This window comes from Lepidochelys kempii, chromosome 5 (assembly GCF_965140265.1).
Source record: "Lepidochelys kempii isolate rLepKem1 chromosome 5, rLepKem1.hap2, whole genome shotgun sequence".
In the NCBI taxonomy this organism is placed as follows: Eukaryota; Metazoa; Chordata; order Testudines; family Cheloniidae; genus Lepidochelys; species Lepidochelys kempii.
Window position 1 is genome coordinate 1,149,459 of NC_133260.1, and position 25,032 is coordinate 1,174,490.

The following is a 25,032-nucleotide window of genomic DNA, read 5'->3' on the forward strand; positions in this document are numbered from 1 at the left end:
ATGGGTGGAGAGATTGGGGCAGGACAGGGTGTGACGCAGCAGCTGGGCAAGGGACAGGGACATGAGCGATGCTGAGGAGTCACAGGGGCGTGATGGACCCGAGTGCGGGTCACCTCTATCAAGGAGGCTGGAAATTCAAGGGGCTCAGAGACAGGCTCAGAGTGGGGCCACGAGAACCCCTCCCTCCCATCTGAAGCGTCTAGGAGTGCTGGGAGGAATCAGGGCTGGGATGTGACAGGGGCACAGGGTAGCGAGTGGTTAGAGACGGGAGGCTGGGGCTGCCCTTCACCCGCCCTCCTGACACCAGGCGAGGGTGCACTCCAGGAACTGAAGGGCAGCAAATTCGTAAGGGGCAACGGAAAAGCTTTCTGCACATGGTGCACCATGGGCCTGCGGAACTCACTGCCACAGGGCTCCGTCAAGGATCAGCCACTCCTGGGGAGCAGGAGGGCAGCCAGGCACATCAGAGAGGAGGAGAATGGAAGGGACATAGGATGAGCCAGCTGCAGCTGAGGGGGTTGGGGGAACTCCCCCATGGACAAGCTGTTCTGCAGCTGGCCACCAGGGGTTTCCTGCCCCTCCCTCTGAGGCAGCTGGTGCTGGGCCCTGTCAGCGCCAGGAGACCGGGCTTGATGGGCCCATGGGCAGCTGGCTGGGAATTCCTACATCCCAGGCCATTCTGGCTCATGGCCCCTCTTCCTTCCCCTCCCCCCTCCATGCCCTCTTGCAGACGGGCTCTTTGTGACTGATTACTTCACCCGCACGCCGCGCAAGCTGAGCCCCTTCCGCTCCTTTGCCAGCATCGAGCTCTTCCACTTCCGCATCCCTGAGGACACCCTGGTCACCGTCTGGAACCTCATCACCTTCAAGGAGCAGGGCGGCACCTTCGGGGACCGGTGCCCGGACCGCAGCGTCACCGTGTGGGTGTCGGGGTGGGGGAGGCTGGGGGCTTGGTGCGGGCCCAGGACTCCGGTGCCTGGATTCCTCTGGGGCGGGGCCCAGGTGGGCTGGCACATAGGGAGTGTCGTGCAGGCATCGGCCCCCTTCTGGGGACACGTGACTCTCCCCTAGGGCTGCAAGGCCCCTCGCTCCCACCTGCCCTTAGGGCAAAGGAGCCTGGGCTGTAAACCCGCCTGCCGGGGCGACACAACACACGGCGAGGGGGGCCTTGCCCCACACTGGGACCGCGGGGTCTCTCCCTGCCACCTCCCGGGATCGCCCTGCTGGGCTGCTCTCTGCCCTCCCTCCGCCCGCTCACGCGCTCTCTGCCCTGCAGGTATTTCCGCTCCGGGGCTCCCCCCATCATCGCCCCCCTCCACACCCACTTCCCCCGGGACACAGCCGTCCCCGGCTCCTTCACGCTCACCCTCACCTGGAGCCTGCCGAACCGCACCACCGGGGTGTTCAACATCACCAGCCCGCTGCCCGGAGACTGGTTCCTGGCCGCCCACCTGCCCAAGGATGAGGGCAAGATCTCTGTCAAGGTGAGGGGCCAGCAGGGGAAGGTTAATGGCCGTGTCCCCACCCCCGACACCAGAGGCAGGGACAAGCCAATGCCCTGTGGGGCACTAGAGCTGCCCCAGGCTGGGCCGGTGGAGGGCAAGGCCCCTATTGCTCTGACTGAGGGAGGGGGATTCCCCATGGCTGTGTCTGGGGGAGGAGAAGGGGGTTCCCCATTGTTCTGTCTGAAGGAGGGGAGAGGGGAGTTCCCCATGGCTCTGTCTGCGGGAGGGGAGGAGGATTCCCCATTGCTGTGTCTAGGGGAGGGGCAGGGGGCTCCCCATGGCTCTGTCTGGGGGAGAGGCAGGGGGCTCCCCATGGCTGTGTCTGGGGGAAGGGCAGGGGGCTCCCCATGGCTGTGTCTGGGGGAGGGGCAGGGGGCTGCCCATGGCTCTGTCTGGGGGAGGGGCAGGGGGCTCCCCATCAATTTCTGTGGCAGAGGCTGCCAAGCTGTGACAGGTGAGCCTGTGGGCAGAGGAGTGCTGTACCGGGGGTCTGTCCCCTTTCAGGGGTAGTGGCCCCGGGGCCAGCCAAGCCCTGATCTGGGACATGGCCCCTTTAAGGAAACAGATGTTCAGGGGAGCAGCAGATCTGCTGGGGAAATGGGGCCAAGTGTAAATCTGGAGCCACCTCCTGAAAAGCCAGCTGCAGGGGTACCCCCAGGAGGGTGACCAGCTGGGGGAGCAGCAAGCCTTCAGAGAGGCTCCCTGGGCTGGGGTGGCCTGCCTTAGTCACAGCCCCAGGTGGTGGGCTGGGGCCCCAGAACCAAGGGGCTGACGTGTGGGTTCAGGAGCTCTGTGGAGCCCAGATGCTGGTGGCCTGGGAATGCGGCCGGAGGCCTGGCCCCAGGAGAAGGGCCGGGAAGGCCTGCTGGTCGCGGAAGGCCTGGTGAGAGCAGGCGAGCCCCGTGGGAAGGACCCCGCAGAGAGGCCAGGGGTCACAGAGCTGCAGGCCAGGGGACCTCTCTGTGCCTCAGCTCCCTGAGGGTCACACTCTCACTGGGGTCAGCCCCTCAGTGTCCCTGCCTCCTGGGACCAACCCTCGGAGCCTCCAGCATGCCTGGGTCAAGCTGGGAGCTCCCTGCAGCGAGTCCCCTCAACCAGACCCCTCGGAGAGGCTGCACCCCCAAAGGGAGTGGTGCCCCCCGAGTTCCTGACTCTCAGTGACTCCCAGCCAGCAGGGCAGCAGCAGGAGGGTTCCTGGCTGTGTGGGACAAGCACAGACCGTGCCGAGCCCCAAGCTCTCCTGACCCCCCTCAAGTCCCCAGGCAGGAGTGTGTGTCCTGCTTCCCGCGGCCCACGCACTGATCCCCACTGGGCCCCTCTGCCATCCCGTGATCTGTTTTCTAGGCATATCAGGTCACCTGGCTTCCCCCTCAGGTCTTTGTTCTCCTGCTGGTTGCAGGCGCCTGGCCTCTTGCAGAGGGTGGGCCCCAGAGCCGGCAGTGGCTAGGTAACAAAATGTCCAGGCCATTGTCTGAGCCAGGCAGCAGCCTCACCTGGGCCTCTACCAAGAATAAACCACCTTTTGCCACCACCTAGTTACGCATGCAGCACAGAGGGGAAACTGAGGCACACCTCGAATTCATGCACAACATGCAGAATTCCCACTTATCATAGTATCATAGAATCATAGAATATCACGGTTGGAAGGGACCTCAGGAGGTCATCTAGCCCAACCCCCTGCTCAAAGCAGGACCGATCCCCAATTAAATCATCCCAGCCAGGGCTTTGTCAAGCCTGACCTTAAAAACTTCTAAGGAAAGAGATTCCACCACCTCCCTAGGTAACGCATTCCAGTGCTTCACCATGCTCCTAGTGAAATAGTGTTTCCTGATAGCCAACCTAGACCTCCCCCACTGCAACTTGAGACCATTACTCCTTGTTCTGTCATCAGCTACCACTGAGAACAGCCAAGCTCCATCCTCTTTGGAACCCCCTTTCAGGTAGTTGAAAGCAGCTATCAAATCCCCCCTCATTCTTCTCTTCCGCATACTAAACAATCCCAGTTCCCTCAGCCTCTCCTCATAACTCATGTGTTCCAGACCCCTAATCATTTTTGTTGCCCTCCGCTGGACTCTCTCCAATTTATCCACATCCTTCTTGTAGTGTGGGGCCCAAAACTGGACACAGTACTCCAGATGAGGCCTCACCGATGTCGAATAGAGGGGAACGATCACGTCCCTTGATCTGCTGGCAATGCCCCTACCTATAAATCCCAAAATGCCATTGGCCTTCTTGGCAACAAGGGCACACTGCTGACTCATATCCAGCTTCTCGTCCACTGTCACCCCTAGGTCCTTTTCCGCAGAACTGCTGCCGAGCCATTCAGTCCCTAGTCTGTAGCTGTGCATTGGATTCTTCCATCCTAAGTGCAGGACCCTGCACTTATCCTTATTGAACCTCATCAGATTTCTTTTGGCCCAATCCTCTAATTTGTCTAGGGCCTTCTGTATCCTATCCCTGCCCTCCAGCGTATCTACCTCTCCCCCGCAAGCTTAGTGTCATCTGCAAACTTGCTGAGGGTGCAATCCACACCATCCTCCAGATCATTTATGAAGATATTGAACAAAACCAGCCCCAAGACCGACCCTTGGGGTACTCCACTTGATACCGGCTGCCAACTAGACATGGAGCCATTGATCACTACCCGTTGAGCCCGACAATCTTGCCAACTTTCTATCTACCTTATAGTCCATTCATCCAGCCCATACTTCTTTAACTTGCTGGCAAGAATACTGTGGGAGACCGTGTTAAAAGCTTTGCTAAAGTCAAGGAACAACACGTCCACTGCTTTCCCCTCATCCACAGAGCCAGTTATCTCGTCACAGAAGGCAATTAGATTAGTCAGGCATGACTTGCCCTTGGTGAATCCATGCTGACTGTTCCTGATCACTTTCCTCTCCTCTAAGTGCTTCAGAACTGATTCCTTGAGGACCTGCTCCATGATTTTTCCAGGGACTGAGGTGAGGCTGACTGGCCTGTAGTTCCCAGGATCCTCCTTCTTCCCTTTTTTAAAGATGGGCACTACATTAGTCTTTTTCCAGTCGTCCGGGACTTCCCCCGGATCGCCATGAGTTTTCAAAGATAATGGCCAATGGCTCTGCAATCACATCCGCCAACTCCTTGAGGACTCTCATATGCAGCGCATCCGGCCCCATGGACTTGTGCACATCCAGCTTTTCTAAATAGTCCCGAACCACTTCTTTCTCCACAGAAGGCTGGTCACCTCCTCCCCATGCTGTGCTGCCCAGTGCAGTAGTCTGGGAGCTGACCTTGTTCGTGAAGACACAAGCAAAAAAAGCATTGAGTACATTAGCTTTTTCCACATCCTCTGTCACTAGGTTGCCTCCCTCATTCAGTAAGGGGCCCACACTATCCCACAGGCTAGCATACCTGAAGAAACCCTTCTTGTTACTGTTAACATCTCTTGCTAGCTGTAACTCCAGGTGTGATTTGGCCCTCCTGATTTCACTCCTGCATGCCCGAGCAATATTTTTATACTCCTCCCTGGTCATTTGTCCAATCTTCCACTTCTTGTAAGCTTCTTTTTTGTGTTTAAGATCAGCAAGGATTTGACTGTTAAGCCAAGCTGGTCGCCGGCCATATTTACTATTCTTTCTACACATCGGGATGATTTGTCCCTGTAACCTCAATAAGGCTTCTTTAAAATACAGCCAGCTCTCCTGGACTCCTTTCCCCCTCATGTTATTCTCCCAGGGGATCCTGCCCATCAGTTTTTGAGGGAGTCAAAGTCTGGTTTTCTGAAGTCCAGGGTCCGTATTCTGCTGCTCTCCTTTCTTCCCTTTCTTCGTTACAGCAGGCTGCAGGGCAGGGCCCACATGGGCACCGGGGGGCGGAGTGGGTAGAGTCAGAATGCACGGCCAGTAGGGGCCCCAGATCACCCAGTCCCACCCACTGTACAGCACAGGCCCAGCCGCCCACTAGCCCCCCAGCCGGACTGGGAGCAGGAGACCAGGCAGTGACGTGTCACAGGCAGAGGCCAGGAGGGGCCGAGGGGCAGCTCAGCTCCGGCCGGAGGCCAACAGGTAGCTGGGGTCAGTGAGTGACCGGGCACAGGGCAGTTTGGCACTGGGCTGGCGGCAATCTGGCAGCCTGGGGCTCCTCTGGCTGCGGGGGTGGGGGCGGGACGTGCTCAGTGCCCAAATCTGGCTGTTATGCGGTGGGGGTACTCAGTGCCCGGATCTGGTTGTGGGGGGGTGGGGAGGCCAATCGAGGAGGGGGAGGGGTGCCCGGATCTGGCCATTGTGTGTGCGTGGGTGCTTGTTGCCCGGCTCTGGCTGTGAGGGGGTAGGGGGACTGTTGGGGTGCCCGGATCTGGCCGTGATGGGGTTGAGAGGCCGGTGGGGGAGGGGTCAGGGGGTGCCCGGGTCAGGCCGTGAGGGGGTGGGGAGGCTCGGTGCTCAGCCCCGCTCTGACTGCCCCCACCCGCAGGGTCTGTACGAGGAATGCCAATACCTCTTCCAGCCGCAGCTCATCGTGCAGCGCCTCGTGGGGATCGCCGTGCTGTACCCCGGCTACATCAGCGCCCAGAGCATCGCGCCCCACAGCCGCTCCAGCCTCTACAAGTGAGGGGGGGCCCCTGCTCGGGGGGATCACTGCTCTGTGCCGGGGGCTCTGCTGTGGGGCTCTCCCAGCTCAACGGTGGGGACGAGCTCCCTTCTCGGGGCTGGGGCTGGGGTCCCCTTCAGTGGCAGGGGATCTCCCCACTTCCTGCCCACCCCAATAACTGAGCCTAGCCAGGGCTGAACGTGGCCCCCCTCTTTGGGGGGATGGCAGCAGCCCCCCTCCCCCATTCTCAGGGGGACACCTGTCCCCCAAGCCGGTTCCCCCGCGGGCAGACTCAGTCCAAGCTCCCACTGACCCCGGGGTCACAGGGCACCAGCCCCCCATGACCAGGGGGGAGGGGAGCATCCTGGGTTGTGCGTGGCCCACAGGAGGGGGCCTGGCTCCTGGCATGGGGCACATGGTCTCGGGGGGGGGGCAGCACCAGCCTCACCATGGGGGTCCCCGCGGGGCTCACGCTTCCCCTCCCCGGCAGGGTCTTTGTGCCCAGCCACACGTCGCAGGTACTGGTGCAGGTGCTGGGCTGCCGGGCGGGGGACCGCAGCGCCGCGAGCTGCCCGCTCTGGCTGAAGGTGCGAGCCAAGGCCCCCCCGCTGCACAACTCCACCGCGCTGGACTGCCGGGAGCGGGCGCCCTGCCAGCTGGCCCTGGAGCGGCCCCTCTGGCACCACTGGTACTACGTGCTGCTGGAGAAGGCCCTGGGCGTGCCGGGCCCCATCCGCTTCCAGCTCACTGTGCAGCTCACAGGTGAGAGCCGTGGGGCTGGGCCGCGGGGTGGCTGGCGGGGACCTTGGCTGTCGGGGTAACCACCCCAGAGCCCAGGACCTGCCCCTGTGCAGTTCCCACTGGAGTCCGGGGGGCAGGGGCTGGGCCCCATCCGGGCTCTGGGAGGAGTGTGGGGGTGGAGGCTGAAAGCCAGGACGCCTGGGTTCTCTCCCCAGCTCTGCGGCAGAGCCGCCCCGAACTTGGGCAGGGCAGGCCGTGCCTCTGAGACCGGCTGTGGGCAGCGCCAGGCCTGTCTTTGCTGGCAGCAGAACCAGCTTCACAAGGGCTGGGGTGGTGTCTCCATCCCTGGCAGTTGTGAAATCCAGAGTGGCTGGTTTCCGAGAGATCTGCCCAGCGGTTAGCACAGGGGCGGGGTGGGTCCCTGGCCTGGGTGATGCTGGGGGAGACTGGTCACAGCGGCGCCTTCTGGCCTGGGACTCTCTGGAAAGAGAGACCCGCCAGGGGGCAGGGCTGGGGCCAGGTGCTGGGGCTGGTCCGGAGGGCAGCCCAGAAGCCTGGTGACGGCACTGCCCTCGTTCCCTGCAGACTGCTCCAGGCCCGGTCTGTCCCGGGCCCCTGTCCTGCTCCCCGCTGCTGCCATGAACATGCCTCAGTCCTTCGGTGCCTTAGTCAGCCTGTCGCTGGGGGAGAGCCTGCCCCCCGCCACGCCGAAGGGCACCCAGCCGCCTCCAGCTGGGCCGCCCCCCGGCGAGTGCTGCTGGCCCATCCGGCCCACGCTGCGCAACGAGCTCGACACCTTCTCTGTCCACTTCTACATCTTCTTCGGGCCCAACGTCTCGGTGCCGCCCAACCGGCCCGCTGTCTTCGGCATTAGCCTGCTGCCAGTGCTGGACAGCGGGGGGGTGCTCAACCTGGAGCTCAAACTCAATGTGGTGAGAGACCCCCCCATGGCGAGGGCAGGGCACCATGGCTCAGGGGCTGGGGCACTGGCAGGGCTGTGGGGAGCCTGGGGCTGGGATGGTGGGGTTGAGGATTGGGGGGCACTGGCAGAGCTGTGGAGGTTGGTGGGTGCCCAGGGCTGGGATGGGCAGGCTGCGGGTTGGGGGGCACCAGCAGAGCTGTGGGGTTGTGGGGAGCCCAGGGCTGGGATGGGGGGGACAGCGGCTCAGGGTTGGGGGGACAGTGGCAGAGCTGTGGGGGTCCAGGCTGGAGTGTCAGGAACTCAGTGTTGGGCTCTGTCCCTTTCAGTCGTCCCTGCGGGGGGAGAACGTGACGGTCTTTGGGTGTCTGACCCACGAGGTCCCGCTGATGGCAGGAGACAACGCGTCTGTCACCTGTGAGACAGGTGAGGGCTGGCCTGCGCCCACCTCCGCGCTCCCCAGTAGGTGGCGCCAGAGGCGTGGGCCTGGGGCTATCGGCAGGTGAGGGGGCTGGAGCAGGAGCGGGTCACTGGCTTAGACCAGGCCGGCTAACCCGGAGCAGCCCCATGAGGACGCAGATCCAGCTGCAGCCAGCGGCTCTGGGTTCAGTGAAAGCTGTTCCCAGCCGGCCGCGCAACACCCCGACCGCTGCATGCCGCATGCGGGGAGAGCTCGGAGCGGCTCTGGGTCCCATCACTGCAGCATGGGCTGCCCCACACCCCCTACAGTGCAGGGAGGGGGCTGGGAAAGGGGTTCCTGCCCCGGCAGCTCAGTCCCCGGCATACTGCAGCAGGAGCGTGGGGATGGGAGACGCGACCATAACAGGGAGTGGGGGACTCTCCCCCCACACAGCATTGCCCCCATGGCCCCATGGGGCTGCCAGCGCAGAGCGGGGAGGTCCTGCAGCCCGGCCCCTGCTCACTGCCGCTTGCCTCCCCGCAGGGTCCCTGGCTGGGTTCCTGCTGTCTGTCAACAGCACGGCCAGCCTGGCCCGCTTACGGATCCCGTACCCCCAGACGGGCAGCTGGTACCTGAGCCTGCGCTCGCTCTGCGCCACGGAGCACGGGTAAGGGAGCGCCGTGCCGGGGCCGCACCGGGGGCGGCTGGTGCATGCAGAGGGTCAGGGGGTGGAGCTCAGGGGTGTGAGCTGCGGCTGAGGGCGGGGTGGGACCTGCTGCCCCTGGGCTCACAGCGGGGGATGGCCCATGTGGAGGGGGCATTTGGGGGCGGCCCTGGCGGGAGGGGGGCTGAGGGGCTCCCTGGGCCATTTTGTACCTGGCCAATGGAGCCAAGTGGCAGCTCAAGGCTGGCTATGCCTGCATCCAGTGCACCCCTTCCCATGCCAGGCCGCCCCGTGGGGAGCCCTGCCCCTCTCCCTCTGCCAGGTCAGGCCTGGGCTCCGGGCGCGGTGCTGAGCCTGCAGGTCTGACAGGGCTGGGTCCGTGGTTCCCCGTCGTGGGCTGGGAGATGGGGGTGCGCTGCCTGGCTGCCCGACCCCCCAGCGCTGCTTACTCTGAACAATGGGGAAACCAGCTGGGTCTGCCAGTGACTTCCCAGCCACCCCAGGGGCACCAGCCCGGCCTGGCTTCAGCAGCATCCTGGGGCCTGTGCCAGGCTGGATCCCCAAGCAGCCCCCCTGTGACGGGGCTGCCCGTGGGAGCCAGCTGAGGTCACTCAATCAGGGTGATCTGCAAACAGAGCGGGGCAGACAAACCCGAACGCTGGTGGATATTCCAATACTGAGATTTACCCAGCCAGCCCAAAACAGCTTTACCCAGCCAGCTCTTCAGCCCCTCCCTGGGTGCTCAGACGTCCAAACAATGCAGTGCCCTTAAAGTACCAGCCTCCGGCCTCCATCCAGACACACACGTCAAACATAGGATGATAAACTCTGAAAATCTTATTTCATCATATAAAAGAAAAGGTTCCCCTGACCCCAAAGGACCAAGCCCCAAACCCAGGTTAAATGATAACTGAGATCTTACCCCAGATACACACTTACAGTCAATCCTTATTAACTAAACTAAAGTTTATTAAAAAAGAAAAGAGAGAGTGTGTTGGTTAAAAGATCAATATACAGACAGACTTGAATTCAATTCTTCAGATTCAGATACAGAGCAGAACTGAGCTTGTATTTGCCAAAAGTCCTTTTAGAAATAGTCCAGAGGTTATAGTCCAAAGTTCATATTCAGGGTGACTCCAGTCAGTGACTGGGGGTCTCAGTCCTTATGGCTTAAGGTTTCCCCCTCTTGAAACCCAGAGCAGATCTGAGATGAAGAAGGATCGTGGCCCAAGGTTTTTATACATTTCCTGCAGCCTTTTGGCCTGAGAAAACAATAGGTTTAACTTTCCTTCTTCCAAACATCCTGGCCATTAGCACAGGGTAACTTATCCATTAACATTTCAGACACAGGTTACCACAACCTTCAAAGAGACATAGACAATTCTATTTCACTCAAGTGTCTTCCTAAATGTTAATATTCCTCTTTGAATTAAAGCTACAGCCATAGACAAGACTTGTTTGCGGACATCACAAGCCCTGAGCACACAGCTCCCCTTCTCTGTCTCACAATGCCGGCTGCATTTCACAGCTCTCTCCATTTCCATCTCTTCCTAACCAGTTCCTAAAGTCCGGCCCTGGGTCAGGTCAGTCTGGGAGGTAATTAACTCTTTCTGGCCCTGTCACCTTTCAATGAGATATTATATTACACTCCGAACGTCACACCCCCCCGACAGGCCCCCCTCTGCAGGAATCCCCTCTGGCTGGAGTCCTGAGTGTAGGCTCCCAGGGTCGTCCCCCCCGCCCGACAGGCCCCCCACAAGAGGCCAACTCCTCCTCCCCACTCTGGTAACCCCTGCCCCCAGGTCGGGGCATCTCTTGGCTTAGTTGTCCCACTTGGTGCCTGCTCTTCCTTGGAGTCCCCACCAGCTAGAGCGACGGGTCCACAGAGCCATCACTGCAGAGCAACCCCATGGCCAGCCTGTGTGTGCCGGCCTGGGGACCTGGAGGGCCAGGGATCACCCCCCAGCTAACCCAGGCCAGACCTCCGCTGACTCGGCCACACACTGCGGGGCACTGGGCACATGGCAGGGTGCAACGAAGCGGGCTTTGGCGGGACCCAACTGAGAGTGTCAATTCAGGACAAATTGCTCAGAGCCGGGCAGTCACAGCCCAAGGCTGGGGGTCCTTCACTACTAAGGCACCAAACCAGCCAAACAGAGAGAACTTTGGTCCCACCCCACTGGCTAACCAGAAGTTGTAATGATGCTGGTTCTGGTGGGACCCAACTGAGAATGCCAATTGTTCCAAAGCATGGGGGAGTCAGGGACAGCGCATCCGCTCTCAGGTTGGCACTTCCCTTCACATGGACCACGTCCTTGTCATAATCCTGCAGGAGCAGGCTCCACCTCAGGAGCTTGGCATTGGCTCCTTTCATCTGGTGCAGCCAGGTCAGGGGAGAGTGGTCGGTGTAGACGGTGACGTGTCGCCCGAAGAGATAGGGCTCTAGTTTCTTGAGGGCCCACACCATGGCCAGGCACTCCTTCTCGATGGCCGCGTAGTGTTGCTCCCGGGGTAGCAACTTCTTGCTCAGGTACACGATGGGGTGTCTCTCCCCCTTTTCATCTTCCTGCATTAACACTGCCCCCAGTCCCTTGTCGGAGGCGTCGGTGAACACCACAAAGGGCTTGTGTGACGAAGTGGGCCTGTTCTTAATGTTTCCTCCGAATATTGTGGGGGTGCCTCAGTTTCCCCTAGGCAGTTCTTAAGTATCTAGGGGGTGGGGTAAGGGTGTATGATCATTGCAAAGCCCTAGAGGGCAGGTGTGTGCAGGGGTCTGGACACAGAGAATGGCCAACACCCTGTTTCCTGGCAACTGATGGCCTGGGCCCTTCCCCCCCTGCAAGGTGAGAGCTGAAGGGTTGGAGAACAAAGGAATCAGGTGACCTCCTGGCCCGGGAAAGGAACAAAGCCCAGAGGAGGAGGGGCTGGAGGGAGTTTCAGTTTGGGGCTGGCTGGGACATGGAGTGAAGTGCAGACGTGGTTGTCTGGCTCACTGCCCCCCAAAATGGACCCAGCTGAGGGGTCCCGTTCTCTGCACCTGCAAGCTCTGTTTTAGACCATGTTCCTGTCGTCTAATAAACCTTCTGTTTTACTGGCTGGCTGAGAGTCACGTCTGACTGCGAAGTTGGGGTGCAGGACCCTCTGGCTTCCCCAGGAGCCCCGCCTGAGCGGACTCGCTGGGGGGAAGCACACGGAGGGGCAGAGGATGCTGAATGCTCCGAGGTCAGACCCAGGAAGGTGGAAGCTGTGTGAGCTGTGTGTCCTGAAGACAGGCTGCTCACAGAAAGGCGACTACCCCAGAGTCCTGACTGGCTTCATGGGGAGCAGTTCCAGAGCATCGCCCAGGGACTCCGTGACAACTGGTGGCAGCGGTGGGATGTACTGCACCCCGTGGATGGCACTTCCTGCAGTAAGTGACTGGGGAGCAGTAACACGAAGGGGGATTGCCGAGGACCAGGCATGCTGAAGGCTCAGAGAGGAGCGGTTTCGGGGGGCGGTTAACCCCTGGGAGTGTGTGACCAGCGAGAAGGACTGTGCAGTAATGGGGTCCCCCTAGGGACTGCAGTGAGCAGTCTCAGGGGCGGAGGAGCCTGCAGCTTGGCCCGGGGAGAGAGAAGGACTTTTGCAGTAACAGGGTTCCCCTGGGGATTGCAGTGAGCAGTCCAAGGGGCGGAGGAGTCTGCAGCTCGACCCTGGCAAAGAGGTGGTGACCTCGAGAAGGACTGGCACACTAGGGGTTCTCCCTGGAAACCGTGGGGAGCTGAGAACACACGGGCCTGTGAGTCCACAACAACTTGGGAGGAGCGGAGTGATGGTCTGTCACCGTCTCCTTAAGAAGGACATTGTAACCCTGTGCAGAAAGAGAGGGTTGAGCGTTGGAAAGTTCACCAAAGCACAGTTAATCGTGCAGCTGGAGGAGGATGACCGCTCTAAGGAACAGATTCCTGACCCCCAATGGGGCTATAGCAGGATCTGGGAGCAGCTGGAGTGGGAGCCAGGCATCCCCAAGACTCCTGTCCCCGACCAGACGTTCCCCATCGGGGGATCGAGACGGACGGGATTGGAGCTGAGTCCGAGGGAGCAAGAGGACCGTGGGAGACAGCGAGAGCCCGAGAAAGAGCTGCAGAAGCAGCAGCAGCATGAACTGGCGGTGGGGAGCGGAGAGGGCTAGGGGACCTCCCCGGGGTGAGTGGGGATAGATCCCGGGGGGCCAGTTCCGCAGGGAACCTCGAGACTAAATTGCTGCCCCTGGTTAAGGAGAGGGGGATGTGGATGCCCACCTCACTGCCTTTGAGCAGGCTGGCGATTTGAACCAAGGGGACCCTGCGGAAAAGCCCCGGTGTCTAGCTCCCTTGCTGGGTCCCAAGGCCATAGACTCCGTCAGCCAGATGGGTGGGGAGGTGGACAGGCTCCCACTCCTGACTCCAACCTATATGTCTGTGTGGAGTTTCCTGGGGCCAGGCCCCTCGGACCCCCAGTGGGAGCAGAAGGTGATGGTCAATGGGGAGACATTCCTGGGGTGGCGAGATCCTGGGACAGAGAGAACTGGTGTCAGGCCCTGGGTGGTGCAGCCTCAGATGCTGAGGGGCTGTGTGAGCTGGGTGAGGGTCCCAGGGACGAAGCCCCTCGCCCTGCCTATGGCCCAGATCCCTGTGCAGACCGAGGAGGGGTGGGGCTGGCTGGTCATTGGGGTTCTCCAGGACACCAGCTACGAGACCCTGTTGTGGGGTGACTGTGTCTCTTTGGGACAGGATCCAGGCCCTGTTCCTGTAACTGCCAAGGGTTTGAATTTGAATCCAGGGAACCAATCGGTGGAGAGGGAAACGGTCAGTGAAAATGCAGATGACCTGGCTGGCAGGCGGGAGGAGCCGCTAGGCTCAGGCTACCTGCCTGCCTGTAACCAGACCCCTGGGGCTGGGTGGGACAGAGAGATGCTCCCCGCCCCCTTGCACACCAGAGTGGGGACTCTCCCTGGCTCTGATGCACTGAGGAAAGCAGTGGCCTGCCCCACTGGGACAGCAAGGGCAGCGCTGAGCACAGTGGGAGCTGAGACCCCAGCTGAGTGGGGGGAGACACAGGCAGGGCAGGGGATCTGTGGGGAGTGGCAAGGTGCTTGGTAAGGAAAGTTTGGATGAGCCTAGGCAGCCTTGTGATCTGATGGATGTGTCCAGTCAGCAGGGTGGGAAGGCGAGGAGAGTGGAAGATGAGAGTCCCTGGACCTTACCTGTTAGCTGGGTGGAGAATTGGGACAGTGAAGGAAATGGGTCTCTGTCTGTCAGGGGTATTAACTTGCCTATGGAGGGAGCTACCCTGATCTCCAAGCAGTTGTCTGTGACCAGCCTTGTGTGCTGGGACAAAGGGAATGAGATCCCAACCTGTGTGTCTGGTAAAGGAGAAAGTGTGTCCGGCTCTTCTTTGTCTGTGGAGCAGACAGAAGGGGCCTTTCAGCCTGTGATGGATGAGGGTCGTGCAGTTGTCTCAGAGCTGGTTCTGGATTCAGCTAAAGCCCAGGAAGGGAAGGGTCCTAAGTTTGTGTCTGCTCGGGAGAATGGCCCTGTAACTAGGTCGCATCCAGTTAGGGTCTATGTAAAATCCCCGAGACCAGACAATTCTGGTGCTTGTATTTTGCCTGTTGCTAGTGTGTTGTTGGAAAGGGTGGAGCAACTCTGTCTAATCAGGGTGAGATCCTAGCCAGGGCACAAGGAGAGCATGAAGGTGTGTGATTGTGTTACCTACTGAGGGTGTGGAAACCTGTAGCAAGGAGGAAAAGATTCCTGAACTTGTGTGTGGCAAAGGGAAGGAGAATGCTTCTAACCTTTTATCTAGGAAGTCTGTAAGTTTGCCTGAAAGGGGATTGTGTAGGAATCCGCCTGATGGGCCAGAGGTGATTCTGGATGTAAGGGAGACCCAGAAAGAGTCTGTTGTTGCTCAGGAAAGTGTTCCCCTAGAGCAAGCCCTAGGTAAAGAGGGTAAGAGCAGAATTTCTGGGAGGGGTGAATTGTTGCATAGAAAAGCCCTTGGGAAAGGAATCCTCATGGAGTCTTTGCAAGCAGTTTACTGCAACTGAAGGGTGTGAAAATGATTTAATCAAGAGAGTTTCAGTTCCTAACAGCCAGAAATTTTCTGTTGTGAATGGATCCACTGACTTTCCTGTTGAAAGATCCAGTGTGGATAGCTTTGAGAAGGTCTCAGATGGAGTGAAAGCTGTTAAGAAAGGTACACCGTCCTATAACCAAGTGGCTGTGTTGGGCCAGCTTGTTGGGGAGACAAGGTTGTGGAGAAAGGGATGTCTCCATGCTAGTTCTGTAAGTGAACAGTATGTGGCCCAGGTCAAGATGGGGGCCCTTAACCAAGAGAGCCCGAATTGCAGCCCTCCAGACTGGAGCTCTGGGAGAAAACCCAATCCCAGTTTGACCCCCTGGGGTTTTGGGGTGGCCAAAGGGCATGGGCCGCATAAACCTTCCCATATGCGGCATGCGAGTGCTATCGACCACCCCCGACCTAAGGGAGGGCGTGAAACTGGAAGGGCCTGGTGTAACTCCTACCAAGGAATGGGAGAGACGCTGGGGCATCCATGGGAACATTGGTGGCTTCGAACTTCCCCAGGTCACCGGGTAAAGTGACCCCGCTCAGTTCGATCTCGAAGGGGGGAGAGATGTGACGAAGTGGGCCTGTTCTTAATGTTTCCTCCGAATATTGTGGGGGTGCCTCAGTTTCCCCTAGGCAGTTCTTAAGTATCTAGGGGGTGGGGTAAGGGTGTATGATCATTGCAGAGCCCTAGAGGGCAGGTGTGTGCAGGGGTCTGGACACAGAGAATGGCCAACACCCTGTTTCCTGGCAACTGATGGCCTGGGCCCTTCCCCCCCTGCAAGGTGAGAGCTGAAGGGTTGGAGAACAAAGGAATCAGGTGACCTCCTGGCCCGGGAAAGGAACAAAGCCCAGAGGAGGAGGGGCTGGAGGGAGTTTCAGTTTGGGGCTGGCTGGGACATGGAGTGAAGTGCAGACGTGGTTGTCTGGCTCACTGCCCCCCAAAATGGACCCAGCTGAGGGGTCCCGTTCTCTGCACCTGCAAGCTCTGTTTTAGACCATGTTCCTGTCGTCTAATAAACCTTCTGTTTTACTGGCTGGCTGAGAGTCACGTCTGACTGCGAAGTTGGGGTGCAGGACCCTCTGGCTTCCCCAGGAGCCCCGCCTGAGCGGACTCGCTGGGGGGAAGCACACGGAGGGGCAGAGGATGCTGAATGCTCCGAGGTCAGACCCAGGAAGGTGGAAGCTGTGTGAGCTGTGTGTCCTGAAGACAGGCTGCTCACAGAAAGGCGACTACCCCAGAGTCCTGACTGGCTTCATGGGGAGCAGTTCCAGAGCATCGCCCAGGGACTCCGTGACAGCTTGTCAAAGTCTGGGTTTGCCAGAACCGGGCCACTGACCAGAGCCTCCTTCAGCGCCCGGAAAGCCTCCTGGCACTGCTCGGTCCAGACCACCTTGTCTGGCTTCCCCTTCTTGCATAGCTCAGTGATGGGGGTGGCTATGGCGCTAAAGTGGGGCACAAACCTTAAGATAGTACCCTGTGTCACGGAGTCCCAGGGCGATTCTCTGGAACTGCTCCCCATGAAGCCAGGCAGGACTCTGGGGAAGTCTCCTTTCTGTGAGCAGCCTGTCTGCAGGGCAAAAACCTCACACAGCTTCCACCTTCCTGGGTCTGACCTCGGAGCACTCAGCATCCTCTGCCCCTCCGTGCGCTTCCCACAGCGAGTCCGCTCAGGCGGGGCTCCTGGGGAAGCCAGAGGGTCCTGCCCCCCAACTCCGCAGTCAGACGGGACTCTCAGCCAGCCAGTAAAACAGAGGTTTATTAGACGACATGAACATGGTCTAAAACAGAGCTTGTAGGTGCAGAGAACAGGACCCCTCAGCTGGGTCCATTTTGGGGGCAGTGAGCCTGACAACCATGTCTGCCCTTCACTCCTCGTCCCAGCCAGCCCCAAACTGAAACTCTCTCCAGCCCCCCCTCCTCTGGGCTTTGTCCCTTTCCCGGGCCAGGAGGTCACCTGATCCCTTTGTTCTCTAACCCCTTTAGCTCTCACCTTGCAGGGGGGAAGGGCCCAGGCCATCAGTGGCCAGGAGACAGGGTGTCGGCCATTCTGTGTGTCCAGACTCCTGCACACACCTGCCCTCTAGGGCTCTGCAACGATCATACACCCTTACCCCACCACCTAGATACTTAAGAACTGCAGAGGGGAAACTGAGGCACCCCCACAATATTCAGAGGAAACATTAAGAACAGTCCCGCTTTGTCACACCCCGCTTTTTGGTGTGGGGAGCAGGCCAGTCTCTGATCACCTCCACCTTAGCTGGTTCCGGCTTTAGGCGGCCGCTCCCCACCCGATGGCCCAGGTAAGATACTTCAGCCATCCCCACCTTGCCCTTCTCCGCTTTTACAGTCAGCCCAGGCCCCTGGAGTTGGTCCAGCACTTGTCTAACCTGGGACATGTGGTCCTCCCAGGTCTGGCTAAAGACACAGATGTCATCAATATACGCCCCGGCAAAACTCTCCATCCCCCTCAGGAGCTGGTCCACTAGGCGCTGGAAGGTGGCCGGTGCTCCCTTGAGGCCGAAAGGCAGGGTCAGGAACTCATAGAGCCCCAGAGGGGTGATAAAGGCCGATTTCAGCCGGGCATCTGCATCCAGCGGCACTTGCCAGTAGCCTTTTGTAAGGTCCATGGTGGTAAGGTACCAAGCTCCTCCCAGCTTGTCTAGGAGCTCATCAGGCCTGGACATGGGGTAGGCATCAGATACAGTGATGGCATTGAGCTTCCGATAGTCCACACAGAACCGGACCGACCCGTCCTTTTTGGGGACCAGCACCACCGGCGAGGCCCAAGGGCTGGCAGATGGCTGGATCACCCCCAAAGCCAGCATGTCCCGGACCTCTCTTTCCAGGTCCTGAGCAGTTTTCCCTGTGACTCGGAAGGGGGAGCATCTTATCGGCGGGTGCGACCCTGTCTGCACCCGGTGGACAGTCAGATTAGTGCGTCCAGGCTGGTTGGAAAACAGCTGTCCGTACGGATGCAGCACCTCCCTGACCTCAGCTTGCTGGGCAGGGGTTAGCTGATCCGAGAGGGGAATTGTTTCCAGGGTGGAACCAGCTCTGGTCCCAGGGAATAGATCTACTAAAGGGTCATCTCCCTGCTCCTCCCACTGTCCACACACGGCCAACACCACATTCCCCCTGGCATAATATGGCTTCATCATATTCACATGGTACACCCGGCGGTGGTGCGCCCGGTTCGACAGCTCCACCACATAGTTTACCTCATTGAGCTGCTTGACGACCTTGAAAGGGCCCTCCCAGGCGGCCTGTAGTTTGTTCTTTCTCACGGGGATGAGAACCATCACCTGATCCCCGGTGGCGTAGGCCCGGGCCCGCGCCGTGCGGTCATACCAGACCTTCTGCTTCCTCTGGGCTCTGGCCAGATTCTCCCTGGCCAGGCCCATGAGTTCAGCCAGTCTCTCTCGGAAGATCAGGACATACTCCACCACTGACTCTCCATCGGGAGTGGCCTTCCCCTCCCACTCGTCTCTCATCAGGTCCAGGGGGCCCCTCACCCTCCTGCCATATAACAGTTCGAAAGGCGAAAATCCGGTAGACTCCTGGGGCACCTCCCTGTACGCGAACAGCAGGTGAGGTAAGTACTTGTCCCAGTCCTGCGGGTGCTGGTCCATAAAGGTTTTCAGCATCATCTTTAGCGTCCCATTGAACCTCTCCACCAGCCCGTTGGACTGGGGGTGATAAGCTGAGGCCCAGTCGTGCCGGACCCCACATTTCTCCCACAAGCACCGGAGCAGGGCCGACATGAAGTTGGAGCCTTGGTCTGTCAAGACTTCCTTGGGGAACCCCACTCGGCTGAAAATGGTCAGGAGCGCATCGGCCACGGTGTCGGCTTCAATGGAAGCTAAGGGCACTGCCTCGGGGTAGCGGGTGGCGAAATCTACCACCACCAGAATGTATTTCTTCCCCGACCAGGTCGTCTTGCTGAGAGGCCCCACGATGTCCATGGCCACCTTCTGGAAAGGCTCCTCTATGATGGGCAAAGGTCTCAAAGCCGCTTTCCCCTTGTCCCGGGCCTTCCCCACCCTCTGACAGGGGTCACAGGATCGGCAATACTGCCGGACCGTGGTAAAGACCCCGGGCCAGTAAAAGTTCTGTAGCAACCTCTGCCGGGTGCGCTGGATTCCCTGGTGCCCTGCGAGGGGGATGTCATGGGCCAGGTACAGGAGCCTGCGGCGATACTTCTGGGGGACCACCAGCTGCCTCCTGATCCCACAGGACTCTACTTCCCTTGTGGGAGCCCATTCTCGGTACAGGAACCCCTTCTCCCACAGGAACCTCTCCTGGCAGCCTCTCCTCATGGTCCGTACCACACCAAGGTCGGCCAGGTCCCTGAGCTTCCGCAAGGAGGGATCTTTCCTCAACTCGGCCTGGAACTCAGCGGCTGGGGAAGGGATGGGGACCGGTTCCCTCTTGGTGGCCGGGTCTGAGGCCTCCGCCTCTCTGAGCTGTGCCGCTTGGTGTTCCCTCCCCACCAAGGAAGGGCCCACGCCTCTGGCAAGGTACCCTCTCCGAGGTCAGGGCACAGTGCCCCTCCCCGGCTCTGGCTATGGGTCATGACCAGGGCACCCTGGGGATTGCTTGGCCAGTCCCCTAAGTCCCCCCCCACAGCAACACCTCAGTGGGCAAGTGGTGGTGTACCCCCACATCCTTGGGGCCCTCCTTGGCCCCCCATTTCAGGTGTACCCTCACCACTGGCACCTTGAATGGGGTCCCGCCCACCCCCGTCAGGGTCAGGTAGGTGTTGGGCACCACCCGATCTGGGGCCACCACCTCGGGCCGGGCCAGCGACATCTCTGCGCCCGTATCCCAGTATCCATCGACCTTCCTCCCATCCACCTCCAGGGGAACAAGGCACTCTCTCTGGAGGGACAGCCCCACGCCCACCCTGTAAACTGAGAACCTTGAGTCCAGAGCATCCAGCCCCCCGGAGAAGCTGGCCTGGGAAACTCCTCCCTCCTGAGCAGGTGGTAAGCTGCCAGCCCCCCTTGCCTGGGCCATCTGCCCCTCATCCAGCTGGGTCCCTACCCAGTTAACCCTGTGCGGGTTCGATCTGCTCAGTCTGTCCCTGAACCTGGGGCACTGGGTCCAGATGTGGCCTCTCTGGCCAAAGTGATAGCAGCTCATGTCCCGTTGGTCCCCTCAAATTGGGCGGTTGGACCTGATGCCAAATGTTCCCCTTGGGAGGGGGCTTTCCATGTTCCCCCTTTGAGAGGTCGCAGGGTGACTTTCTCTCTGCATCATGGGGGGGCCTCTTCTTTTGGGACTCCTCCCTGCCATCCCCTGACCGGCTGTTCACAAACTCGTCGGCCAGCTGCCCTGCGTGCTGGGGGTTCTCGAGCTTTTTGTCCACCAGCCACAGCCTCAGGTCGGAAGGGCACTGTTCATACAGTTGCTCCAGTACGATTAGGTCCAGCAGGTCCTCTTTAGCTTGGGCCCCATCCACCCACTTGAGGGCATACCCCTGCATCCGGTTGGCCAGTTGTAGGTAGGTGACCTCAGGCGTTTTACGCTGACTCCGGAACCTTCTCCGGTACATCTTGGGGGTCAGCCCAAACTCGTGTAGCAGGGCCTTTTTGAACAGTTCATAGTTCTCTGCCTCCGCCCCTGTCATCCGGCTGTACACCTCCACGGCTTTGGGTCCAATAAGGGGGTGAGAAACTGGAGCCTGTCTGCAGGGTCAAACCTGTGCATCTCGCAGGCATTCTCAAAGGCCGTCAGGAAGCTATCTATGTCCTCCCCCTCCTTCCGCTGGGCCAGGAAGTACTTATCAAAGCTCCTTGCAGTCTTGGGTCCCACAGCACTCACTGCAGCTGGAGGCTCGCTGGTCCTCAGCTTGGCCAGCTCCAGCTCGTTCTGACGCTGCTTTTCCTCATGCTGACGCTGCCTTTCGCGGTCCTGTTGCTCCTTCTCTCAATCTTCCAATTCTCTCAGTTTCATCTCCCTCTCCCATTCCAGCTGCCTCCGCTCCAGGGATGGGGAGCTCTGCCAGGAGGATCCCCTGGTGGCCGCGAGGGTCGGGATGCCCTTGGTATTTGCTGGGCTCCTCCCAGCTCCTCCCCTTGGCATAGGTAAGAGGGGTTCTGGGATGCCCTCGGCAGCAGTCTGACCCCTCCCATCCGGGTAAGGCACCAGGGCCCGCCTTGCATCTGCTGGGCTGCTTCCCTCAGAGACAGGGATAGGTCCATCCGAGCGATCCTCCTCCTCCAGCTGGGCAATCAGCTGTTCCTTGGTGGACCTCCCGATGCGCAGCCCCCTCTGCCTGCACAGCTCCACCAGATCGCTCTTAACGCGTTTAGCGTACATCTCCCTGCTGGCCACTCGCGGACCTGTGTGCTCTCAGCTCCCCACGGTTTCCAGGGAGAACCCCTAGTGTGCCAGCCCTTCTCCAGGTCACCACCTCTCTCCCAGGGTCAAGCCGCAGACTCAGTCGCCCCTGAGCCTGCTCGCCGCAGTCCCCAGGGGGACCCTGTTATTGCAACAGTCCTTCTCGCTGGTCACACACTCCCAGGGGTTAAGCATAGCTCCTCCGCCACCCCGAAACCGCTTTTCTCTGACTCTTCAGCACGCCTGGTCCTCGTTACTCCCTCTTCGTTTTACTGCTCCCCAGTCACTTACTGCAGGAAGCGCTGTCCGCGGGGTGCAATAGATCCCACAGCTACCATGGGCAGCGATCCCCTGGGAGAATACCATGAGGGGGAAAGGAGTCCAGGAGAGCTGTCTGTATTTTAAAGAATCCTTATTGAGGTTACAGGGACAAACCATCCCGATGTGTAGAAAGAATAGTAAATGTGGCAGGCGACCAACTTGGCTTAACAGTGAAATCCTTGCTGATCTTGAACACAAAAAAGAAGCTTACAAGAAGTGGAAGATTGGACAAATGACCAGGGATGAGTATATAAATATTGCTCGGTCATGTAGGAATGAAATCAGGAAGGCTAAATCACACCTGGAGTTGCAGCTAGCAAGAGATGTTAAGAGTAACAAGAAGGGTTTCTTCAGGTATGTTAGCAACAAGAAGAAAGTCAGGGCCCCTTACTGAATGAGGGAGGCAACCTAGTGACAGAGGATGTGGAAAAAGCTAATGTACTCAATGCTTTTTTTGCCTCTGTCTTCACAAACAAGGTCAGCTCCCAGACTACTGCACTGGGCAGCACAGCATGGGGAGGAGGTGACCAGCCCTCTGTGGAGAGAGAAGTGGTTTGGGACTATTTAGAAAAGCTGGACGAGCACAAGTCCATGGGGCCGGATGCGCTGCATCCGAGAGTGCTAAAGGAGTTGGCGGATGTGATTGCAGAGCCATTGGCCATTATCTTTGAAAACTCGTGGCGATCCGGGGGAAGTCCCGGACGACTGGAAAAAGACTAATGTAGTGCCCATCTTTAAAAAAGGGAAGAAGGAGGATCCTGGGAACGACAGACTAGTCAGCCTCCCCTCAGTCCCTGGAAAAATCATGGAGCAGATCCTCAAGGAATCAATTCTGAAGCACTTAGAGGAGAGGAAAGTGATCAGGAACAGCCAGCATGGATTCAACAAGGGCAAGTCATGCCTGACTAATCTAATTGCCTTCTATGATGAGATAACTGGCTCTGTGAATGAGGGGAAAGCAGTGGACGTGTTGTTCCTTGACTTTAGCAAAGCTTTTGACACGGTCTCCCACAGTATTCTTGTCAGCAAGTTAAGGAAGTATGGGCTGGATGAATGCACTATAAGGTGGGTAGAAAGCTGGCTAGATTGTCGGGCTCAACGGGTAGTGATCAATGGCTCCATGTCTAGTTGGCAGCCGGTATCAAGTGGAGTGCCCCAAGGGTTGGTCCTGGGGCCGGTTTTGTTCAATATCTTCATAAATGATCTGGAGGATGGTGTGGATTGCACTCTCAGCAAATTTGCGGATGATACTAAACTGGGAGGAGTGGTAGATACGCTGGAGGGGAGGGATAGGATACAGAAGGACCTAGACCAATTGGAGGATTGGGCCAAAAGAAATCTGATGAGGTTCAATAAGGATAAGTGCAGGGTCCTGCACTTAGGACGGAAGAACCCAATGCACAGCTACAGACTAGGGACCGAATGGCTAGGCAGCAGTTCTGCGGAAAAGGACCTAGGGGTGACAGTGGACGAGAAGCTGGATATGAGTCAGCAGTGTGCCCTTGTTGCCAAGAAGGCAAATGGCATTTTGGGATGTATAAGTAGGGGCATAGCGAGCAGATCGAGGGACGTGATCGTTCCCCTCTATTCGACATCGGTGAGGCCTCATCTGGAGTACTGTGTCCAGTTTTGGGCCCCACACTACAAGAAGGATGTGGATAAATTGGAGAGAGTCCAGCGAAGGGCAACAAAAATGATTAGGGGTCTGGAACACATGACTTATGAGGAGACGCTGAGGGAGCTGGGATTGTTTAGCCTGCAGAAGAGAAGAATGAGGGGGGATTTGATAGCTGCTTTCAACTACCTGAAAGGGGGTTCCAAAGAGGATGGCTCTAGACTGTTCTCAATGGTAGCAGATGACAGAACGAGGAGTAATAGTCTCAAGTTGCAGTGTAGGAGGTTTAGGTTGGATATTAGGAAAAACTTTTTCACTAGGAGGGTGGTGAAACACTGGAATGCGTTACCTAGGGAGGTGGTGGAATCTCCTTCCCTAGAAGTTTTTAAGGTCAGGCTTGACAAAGCTCTGGCTGGGATGATTGAGTTGGGGATTGGTCCTACTTTGAGCAGGGGGTTGGACTAGATGACTGTCACGGAGTCCCTGGGCGATGCTCTGGAACTGCTCCCCATGAAGCCAGTCATACTCTGGGGTAGTCGCCTTTCTGTGAGCAGCCTGTCTTCAGGACACACAGCTCACACAGCTTCCACCTTCCTGGGTCTGACCTCGGAGCATTCAGCATCCTCTGCCCCTCCGTGCGCTTCCCCCCAGCGAGTCCACTCAGGCGGGGTCCTGGGGAAGCCAGAGGGTCCTGCACCCCAACTCCGCAGTCAGACGGGACTCTCAGCCAGCCAGTAAAACAGAAGGTTTATTAGACGACAGGAACATGGTCTAAAACAGAGCTTGCAGGTGCAGAGAACGGGACCCCTCAGCTGGGTCCATTTTGGGGGCAGTGAGCCAGACAACCACGTCTGCCCTTCACTCCATGTCCCAGCCAGCCCCAAACTGAAACTCCCTCCAGCCCCTCCTCCTCTGGGCTTTGTTCCTTTCCTGGGCCAGGTGGTCACCTGATTCCTTTGTTCTCCAACCCTTTAGCTCTCACCTTGCAGGGGCGAAGGCCCCAGGCCATCAGGGTCCAGAAAACGGGGTGTCGGCCATTCTCTGTGTCCAGACTCCTGCACACACCGGCCCTCTAGGGCTCTGCAATGATCATACACCCTTACCCCACCACCTAGATACTTAAGAACTGCCTAGGGGAAACTGAGGCACCCCCATACTATTCAGAGGAAACATTAAGAAGAGTCCCACTTCGTCACATCGACCTCCTGAGGTCCCTTCCAACCCTGATATTCTATGATTCTGTACCACCAGTTGTTAGAAAGAGTGGGGGAGTCAGGATCCTGTACCCTTGTTTCCTGCAATTCACATTCACCGTGACTCTCAGCCAGCCAGTAAAACAGAGGTTTATTAGACGACAGGAACATGGTCTAACACAGAGCTTGTAGGTGCAGAGAACAGGACCCCTCAGCCGGGTCCATTTTGGGGGCAGTGAGCCAGACAACCACGTCTGCACTTCACTCCATGTCCCCATCCAGCCCCAAATTGATTCCCCCTCCAGCCCCCCCTCTGGGCTTTGTTCCTTTCCCTGGCCAAGAGGTCACCGGATTCCTTTGTTCTCTAACCCCTTTAGCTCTCACCTTGCAGGGGGGAAGGCCCCAGGCCATCAGGGTCCAGAAAACGGGGTGTCGGCCATTCTCTGTGTCCAGACCCCTGCACACACCTGCCCTCTAGGGCTCTGCAATGATCATACACCCGTATCCCACCCCCTAGATACTTAAGAACTGCCTAGGGGAAACTGAGGCACCCCTACACTATTCAGAGGAAACATTAAGAACAGTCCCGCTTCATCACACCCCCCCTCCTGGCTCAGGTTACAGGCTCTCAGGTATCCCATCCCCAGTGAAACTCCCCTGCCAGATTCCCAGGTC

The 25,032-nt window shown here is 58.7% G+C and overlaps 1 protein-coding gene across 2 annotated transcripts in view; it reads left to right on the forward strand.

Moving 5' to 3' along the window:
* TMEM8B (transmembrane protein 8B) overlaps window positions 1-25,032 on the forward strand; it is a 57,378-nt gene that overhangs the window by 4,599 nt on the left and 27,747 nt on the right. Inside the window, exons 2-8 of one of the 2 annotated variants that reach the window (XM_073343270.1) lie at window positions 731-920; window positions 1,277-1,484; window positions 5,988-6,088; window positions 6,562-6,833; window positions 7,398-7,744; window positions 8,061-8,157; window positions 8,675-8,798. In XM_073343270.1, coding sequence (XP_073199371.1) covers window positions 731-920; window positions 1,277-1,484; window positions 5,988-6,088; window positions 6,562-6,833; window positions 7,398-7,744; window positions 8,061-8,157; window positions 8,675-8,798 — 1,339 coding nt within the window. Of the gene's footprint in view, window positions 1-730; window positions 921-1,276; window positions 1,485-5,954; window positions 6,089-6,561; window positions 6,834-7,397; window positions 7,745-8,060; window positions 8,158-8,674; window positions 8,799-25,032 lie in introns of both variants that reach the window. The other variant, XM_073343271.1, reaches the window with a different exon arrangement.